The 8,245-nt window shown below is 40.5% G+C and overlaps 1 protein-coding gene across 1 annotated transcript in view; it reads right to left on the minus strand.

Annotated features, from left to right (window-relative positions):
- Positions 1 to 406: 406 nt before the first annotated feature.
- The window catches only part of LOC103517761 (protein SMG8-like), a gene marked incomplete at its 3' end in the record, with an annotated part of 13,985 nt that continues 6,146 nt past the window's right edge, over positions 407 to 8,245 (minus strand). The window contains exons 9-21 of the mRNA XM_026829744.1: positions 7,996 to 8,118; positions 7,612 to 7,674; positions 6,914 to 7,129; positions 6,182 to 6,384; positions 4,930 to 5,139; positions 4,264 to 4,388; positions 3,477 to 3,560; positions 3,198 to 3,272; positions 2,157 to 2,170; positions 1,762 to 1,987; positions 1,380 to 1,484; positions 675 to 855; positions 407 to 523 (exon numbers count right to left, since the gene is read on the minus strand). Of these exons, the coding sequence (XP_026685545.1) occupies positions 407 to 523; positions 675 to 855; positions 1,380 to 1,484; positions 1,762 to 1,987; positions 2,157 to 2,170; positions 3,198 to 3,272; positions 3,477 to 3,560; positions 4,264 to 4,388; positions 4,930 to 5,139; positions 6,182 to 6,384; positions 6,914 to 7,129; positions 7,612 to 7,674; positions 7,996 to 8,118 (1,742 nt within the window). The remainder of the gene's footprint in view (positions 524 to 674; positions 856 to 1,379; positions 1,485 to 1,761; positions 1,988 to 2,156; positions 2,171 to 3,197; positions 3,273 to 3,476; positions 3,561 to 4,263; positions 4,389 to 4,929; positions 5,140 to 6,181; positions 6,385 to 6,913; positions 7,130 to 7,611; positions 7,675 to 7,995; positions 8,119 to 8,245) is intronic.

Genomic DNA, 8,245 nt, shown 5'->3' on the forward strand with positions numbered 1-8,245 from the left:
GGCCAGATTGCTTAATTTGAGATTAAACTTTAACTGAGATTAAACTCTGATGTCGGCCAGCCTAGTTAGCTTAGTTGGTAGTGCGTCTACCTTGTAAGCGCTAGGCCGCGGGTTCGATTCCCGCCCGGGGCGGATTTTATCCCGATGGGATAATGTTCGTTCTCGGAACGGCTGGCTTTCTCGTATCCTGTCTTCCTTCTCTCTTCGATTTCGGGACGATAAGACCATAGCAGTTACAGTTCCCTCTGTCAAACCTCTTTTAAAAAAAGTTTAGATTACATAAAACTATTTATGTATTATTTTATTTCATCTAATAATATTCTTTCACAAGCTCAATAAACCTTGAGCTGAATCGTCCTCGTCTAAAACTTTAGCAACAATAGCTCAAATTCGTGTCGAAGATTACCTGCAAGGACACGGGAAGTAGAGCGGCATATCGGAGCTGGTCACTTTGTTTCCATTATCCTTGACTATGCCTTGACCACAGGTTTTCAATATCTTGTCCGGAGCCGACGCCATGAACCTGTTAAAAAAAGTTTAGATTACATAAAACTATTTATTATTTTATTTCATCTAATAATTCTTTCACAAGCTCAATAAACCTTGAGCTGAATCCAGAATCGTCCTCGTCTAAAACTTTAGCAAAAATAGCTCAAATTCGTGTCGAAGATTACCTGCAAGGACACGGGAAGTAGAGTGGCATATCAGAGCTGGTCACTTTGTTTCCATTATCCTTGACTATGCCTTGACCACAGGTTTTCAATATCTTGTCCGGAGCCGACGCCATGAACCTGTGACCCAGCGGACATTCGTACTCCACACCGATGAAAATCTTCACGGAAAACTCGTTTAGATCTATATATACAAAAAAAAATGTAAAAATTAAATAAATAAATTAGGAAGTTTTTTTTTAATGTTCCAAGCGAATACAAAAGGTCCAACATAAAGGGAAATGGGAACTTTTTTTAAGAGGTTTGATAGCGGGAACTGTAACAGCCGAGGTCTTATCGTCCCGATATCGAAGAGAAAAGAAAGATAGTACAGGGGAAAGCCAGCCGTTCCGAGAAAGAACCTTATCTGTTTAAGATAAATTTCGCACCCGGGCGGGAATCGAACCCGTGACCTATCACTTAGAAGGCAGGCGCGCTAGCCTCCAAGCTAACTGGGCCGACGGGATATTATGATTGAAATGGGTCTTAATACAAGTAGGTAGGACTCTTCAATGGAGTGATAAGTCCCTCTTTGGATTCCTCCCCCCCCCCCTAAAAATTGGGGGTATATCGGATTGTTTTGGTACCCCCTGAATTATTCCCCTCCCCCTAAACATTGGGAGTATATCGGATTGTTATGGTATCGGTACCCACTTAATTGAACTTTACCTTTGACGGGTTTATTTTTTCTGGTGCTCCGGCTGGTAAATGAAGTGGAAGATTTGGACCAGGTGCCATCCTTACTGTGATGCTGTAACCTGGCAAACAACGAAAATAAAATAAAGTGTTATTTGTTTATGACCATAAATAAATTCATATATAGGATAGAATAGAATATACCCTGCTTATACTGCCAGAATGAGACTGAAAAGTCCCTTTACTCCTGCAGTCTAAACAAGGTCTTATGTATTTAATAGAATAGAATATACCCTGCTTATACTGCCAGAATGAGACTGAGAAGTCCCTTTACTCCTGCAGTCTAAACAAGGTCTTGTGTATTTGGTACAATATTTAAATTTGGTACACATACAATTAAAAAAAAGAAGGGAGCCTCCCTTGTGCAGCGGATTCATACAGGGGTTTCCCTTCAGACTGGTCACTTCACACATTTGTCTCCCCCGGGTCCAATATTTGATGCACTCGTCCTCTAGCTTGGTGAGGAAGATGTCGAATAACGGACCCCGGGCGTGAATGGAAAACGAGTTGAATGCTTGAGATACCTGGGGAACCATTCGAGAGGAGGGCACCATATTAGAACTAAGTATGAATGGGGTAACCTAAGGACACTTTCGGGGGATGGGGTAACCTAAGGAAACATTTAGGTACAAGTTTATGTCTGATGAAGTATTCATTCCTTTGTGTGAGTTTAGATATTTCACTCAAATTCTAGAGCTATTGGAGAGATTTTGCATCCTGTTTTGTAAAATCCCGATACCCATGTTCGACATGAATGGGGTAACCTAAGGAAACTTTCGGGGGATGGGGTAACCTAAGGAAACATTTAGGTACAAGTTTATGTCTGATGAAGTATTCATTCCTTCGTGTGAGTTTAGATATTTCACTCAAATTCTAGAGCTATTGGAGAGATTTTGCATCCTGTTTTGTAAAATCCCGATACCCATGTTCGACATCTGATGAAGTGTTCATTCCTTCGTGTGAGTTTAGATATTTCACTCAAATTCTAGAGCTATTACTTAGAGAGATTTTGCATCCTGTTTTGTAAAATCCCGATACCCATGTTCGACGAGTTTTGGTTTCTGCGCATGACACACATTATGGGGATTGGAATATGGAGATCGGAATTACGATGATGAAATCCCTGTGTTAGAAACGTACGCGCGTTAAATTTGAATGAATTTAAATTCTTTTTTAAATAGATCCCGGTTATTTTACATTTTAGAAGGGAAAATCATTTTATTTATTTACACTCTAAGCAAGAAAGGCCATGTTTGAGAATGAGAAAAAATAAAACAGTAATAAAATCATAAGAATAGTCAAGAATCGACACCAAGAGAAAGTGAAATAGATAAAGGGTCGATTTCACCAATATTTTTTTGCCCTTAGAAGGCCTCTTAAACTAACAATCTGATAAGTTCCATTTGATTTGTATAGTCCCAACAGGGCTGTTATGGGCTAAAAATTAGGTTGGTGAAACCCACCCAAAGGTTACTATCCCTACACTGCAAATGTCGAGAATCGTTTCCTTAATAAATCAAGTTGATGGGTAAAATTATTACTGAGGGATTTTTGTTATTTATCTAAGTAGGTATACACCTTTGTTATTATGATTATTTTATTAGGAAGGCCGGGATTTGAACCCTGCACCTCCAGGTTGAGAGTTAGTGCTCTTCTCCACTCAGCCACAGAGGTGGGTTAAAACAATCTAACACATTCATGTTCAATTGTTCACTAATATTGGACTCTCTGCCCCCCTAAATTTAATATTTGATATGATAATGATACTCTTCCACCCAAAACCCAACTCACCTCGTATGGGTTCCGGATCCGAGTCACACACTTGGATGACAATCTGCTGACTAGCCAGAGACATCGGGTTCGAATCTCGGGCCATGGTATGAGCTTGTGTGACAGAGATGGGATGATGAGTGAGCACATCCGACACTAGGGAATGACCAGACGCGTAGGCTGGAATGAAAAGGACAATCTTTAAAGTAGGTAATTTGGCCAGCCTAGTTAGCTTGGTTGGTAGCGCGTCTGCCTTGTAAGCGCTAGGCCGCGGGTTCGATTCCCGCCCGGGGTTCGAATCTCGGGCCATGGTATGAGCTTGTGTGACAGAGATGGGATGATGAGTAAGCACATCCGACACTAGGGAATGACCAGACGCGTAGGCTAGAATGAGAAGGACATTCTTTCAAGTAGGTAATTTGGCCAGCCTAGTTAGCTTGGTTGGTAGCGCGTCTGCCTTGTAAGCGCTAGGCCGCGGGTTCGATTCCCGCCCGGGGCGGATTTTATCCTGAGGGGATAATGTTCTTTCTGGGACTGTTCTCCTATCCTGTCTTCCTTCTCTCTTCGATTTCGGGACGATAGGACCATAGCAGTTACAGGTTACAGGTCCCTCTGTCAAACCTCTTTAAAAAAATACTTGGTATTTTTCGAAGAACTTTGAACCTGACCTACGCTACGGGTATTTCGATCATAACTCACCTAAACTTAACCCTTGTGTGCCCGGTTGTGTTCCTATCCTGTTTTCCTTCTCTCTTCGATTTCGGGACGATAGGACTTTAGCAGTTACAGTTCCCTCTGTCAAACCTCTTTAAAAAAATACTTGGAATTTTTCGAAGAACTTTGAACCTGACCTACGCTACGGGTATTTCGATCATAACTCACCTAAACTTAACCCTTGTGTGCCCGGTTGTGTTTTCTGGGACTGGCTGGCTTTCTCCTATCCTGTTTTCCTTCTCTCTTCGATTTCGGGACGATAGGACCTTAGCAGTTACAGTTCCCTCTGTCGAACCTCTTTAAAAAAATACTTGAAATTTTTCGAAGAACTTTGAACTTGACCTACGCTACGGGTATTTCGATCATAACTCACCTAAACTTAACCCTTGTGTGCCCGGTTGTGTTGCATTGAGTAGCAAATCCTTCCCAAGAGACATTGACAGACTATCACGTCTACTTAGCAGTTTGGCCTCAGGATTTGTGAATAGTTGAGCGGCTCTGAATAAGAGAAAATAAAATATTTTAATTATTTCTTTACACTCTAAGCAAGAAAGGCCATGTTTGAGAATAAGAAAAACTAAAACAGTAATAAAATCATAAGAATAATCAAGAATCGACATCAAGAGAAAGTTAAATAGATAAAGGGTGGATTTCACCAGTATTTTTTCAGCCCTTAGAAGGCCTCCTAAACTCACAACCCATTTGATTTGTATAGGCCCAACAGGGCTGTTATGGGCTAAAAATTAGGTTGGTGAAACCCACCAAAGGTTACTATCCCTACACTGCAAATGTCGAGAATCGTTTCCTTAATAAATCAAGTTGATGGGTAAAATTATTACTGAGGGATTTAGCGTTTCCTGATAAAATGCCTGATAACCAGATGGAAAACAAATATTGGTAATCTAGGTTTCTGCACATGCGCAGCACATACTTAGGTACCTACCTACATCTATGTAGAAATAATTGTATATAATACTAGGTATAAAATTATATCAGATAAAGGTATAGTTAACAAGGGATTCGATATGAGTATACTCACCTAAAGTCCTCTGTGCTAGGTTGAAACACAGGGAAAGGATAGTGTTCTAGGGCGACACACCCACACTCCACTCCCACATTCTGATAGAACTCATAGTTGGCCTCGCGAAGAGAGAAGGGGTCTTCTCGTTGGGCCTGCGTACGGCCACAATCACACGATGACATAAACCGGAGGCCGCTCGAGTGTTCCATGATGGGTAAATCGGCCCGACTGAGAACAGAAAGGGTTAATTAGTCCTCTGAACAAATCGCCCTAGAAAGGTTTTCATTCGCTTAAGCATAACTTTACAAATGTCCATTTCGAAATTCCTGAAAAGTACTTACTGTAATTTTATTAAAAAGGAACAAAATGTGCACTTTTATGAGATTATGTTAAAGAAAAATAACCATTATTAGATATTAATTGCCAAACTTAATTTTTATGTCGCTACTGGGATTTGAACCCCAGTCCCCTGGGTTGTGAGTCCAACATTCTTCCTCTGAGCTACTGGGGTAAATTCTCAATAAGATACATACATATCAATTTATAAGAAAAGTGCGCAAAAATTAAAGAATAATTTGCGAGTTGATGGATAGGTACTCTGAAGAGTAAAATAGATAAATGAAGTTGTGCATCAAAAGAAACTTGGTGTGGTAATCATGCACCATATTAACATGCAATCCTGTATTAACGATCAGTAAAGGCCTCCACACTTGAAAATACCATATCTATGGGTCTTTTGCAATATCTGTGTGGAGTCCTTCAGGAATAGGGCACAGAAATTTTTATATTAAAATGAAAGTGCACGTGAAAAGGTGAGTGTAGAACGTATAGATGTACAGGGTACACACGAATAATAAAACTCTATCTACAACATCGAAAAGAAATCTAAAGGTACAAAATGGGACATTAGGAAACATCGATTACCTTTGCAATTCTGAGCTGCAAAAGCGCAATGTCAAAAAATGTTAGTCAATGCCTAACTCAGAAACACGTACTAACCTTGTGAGAAATGGGCAACTTACTTCATATTATTATTAATTGACTAAATTATCAATTTTAATAACATCATAGTATAGCTATAGATAGCCCAATACCAGAATTTCCGAAAGGGCTGTACAGATACTTTTGTCTTTTCTCTCTAACTCTTTCATAAAAAAACCCCCTCCTCTAGGGGAAGAAAAGCCCATAAAAGCTTAAAAAAAAAAAAAAAAAAAAAAAAAAATCCATCCTTAACTGGAATAAATAATAATAATAAAAACTCCGTTCTCACCTGGAATCGAACTCGTAACCCGAGTACCCGGAGCCTCCCTTGTGCAGCGGATTCATACAGGGGTTTCCCTTCAGACTGGTCACTTCACACATTTGTCTCCCCCGAGTCCAATATTTGATGCACTCGTCCTCTAGCTTGGTGAGGAAGATGTCGAATAACGGACCCCGGGCGTGAATGGAAAACGAGTTGAATGCTTGAGATACCTGGGGGACCATTCGAGGAGAGGGGACCATATTAGAACTAAGTATGAATGGGGTAACCTAAGGAAACTTTCGGGGGATGGGGTAACCTAAGGAAACATTTAGGTACAAGTTTATGTCTGATGAAGTGTTCATTCCTTCGTGTGAGTTTAGATATTTCACTCAAATTCTAGAGCTATTGGAGAGATTTTGCATCCTGTTTTGCAAAATCCCGATACCCATGTTCGACGAGTTTTGGTTTCTGCGCATGGCACACATTATGGGGATTGGAATATGGAGATCGGAATTACGATGATGAAATCCCTATGTTAGAAACGTACGCGCGTTAAATTTGAATGAATTTAAATTCCTTTTTAAATAGATCCCGGTTATTTTACATTTTAGAAGGGAAAATTAATTTTATCTTAATTAATTCACATTTTCTCACCCGTGTTTCATGGAACTGTGTGTTGTAGTGCGAGGGTAGGTTGTCTTTATACACATTGAACGAAGGGAAAATTAATTTTATCTTAATGAATTCACATTTTCTCACCCGTGTTTCATGGAACTGTGTGTTGTAGTGCGAGGGTAGGTTGTCTTTATACACATTGAACGCTAGGGGCAGCACCTTACTGCACCTCTCCTCGCTGAACTTAATGTCCGTGTCCATTTTATCGGATAACTCGGCCAGAACCAAACTTTGCTCGTCCACAACTAGAGTGCGCCATAGTCGACTTGTAGCGCTGATCCAAGTACGTAGAAGGGGACGCTGGAATGGAATTATAGAATGGAATAAAATAGAATTGAATAGAATAAAATAAAGTGAACATCAAGGTACTTTCTACATATCGGAAGTAAAATTGGTTCCTCCCGAGAGGTTTGATAGAGGGAACTGTAACTGCTAACGTCTTATCGTCCCGAAATCGAAGAGAGAAGGAAGAAAGGATAGGAGAGAATAAAATAGAATTGAATGGAATAAAACAAAGTGAACATCAAGGTACTTTCTACATATCGGAACTAAAATTGATTCCTACCGAGAGGTTTGATAGAGGGAACTGCAACTGCTAACGTCTTATCGTCCCGAAATCGAAGAGAGGAGGAAGAAAGGATAGGAGAAAGCCAGCCGTTCCGAGAACGAACCTTATCCCTCCAGGATAAAATCCACACCAGGCGGGAACCGAACCCGCGGCCTAGCGCTTCCAAGGTAGACGCGACTAGGATGCTGACATCTATATTTTTTCTTTTTCTCACCTCAATCCTATGTCCCGTGTTCAGCGACCTCGAGTACGCGTGGGATCCGAAGTCATCGTCAAACTTTTATATAATATCATCTCAACATTCTTTTCTCTCTTCACCTGTGAATTTATGTTATTTTCCTATTCACACCTTCAGAGGCTCTTCTTCTTCTTTCTTGTCCTTGGCCGTATTTTACTATAGAAATATCGAAACCGTTCTAATACTTAACTGGGCTTTCAACACAGCAACGAGTGTCCACGATAAAGTAAGTTTAATTATCGCAATGAGCAGTGACGTGAGATTCCGAATATTTCGATAGTAAAACATGGCTCCTGTAGTCTACAGGTCGTGGGTTCAGGGCCAGACGATGCTTTCAATCCAGGGTATGAACGAGGACACTCGGGTGTAAACCCCGGGGGAGTTTTTCTCCCCGCAAAACTTCCCAAAGGAGGTGACCCCCACTATTTTGTAGATACACTGGTTCGTGTCCGAAGTCACCTGTAGAGGACCTCCGGAGTCACCCTGTATAAAACAAACGAAAATAAATTTATGAAAGAAAATTTGCTTAGATGGTAGGGCTGATTGAGAGGCTGACGAAAAACTATACACGGGAAAAGGCGAAGAAAAAAAAAAATATCCCTAAAGGGAA

Source organism: Diaphorina citri, unplaced genomic scaffold, assembly GCF_000475195.1.
Source record: "Diaphorina citri unplaced genomic scaffold, Diaci psyllid genome assembly version 1.1 scaffold1950, whole genome shotgun sequence".
NCBI lineage: Eukaryota > Metazoa > Arthropoda > Insecta > Hemiptera > Psyllidae > Diaphorina > Diaphorina citri.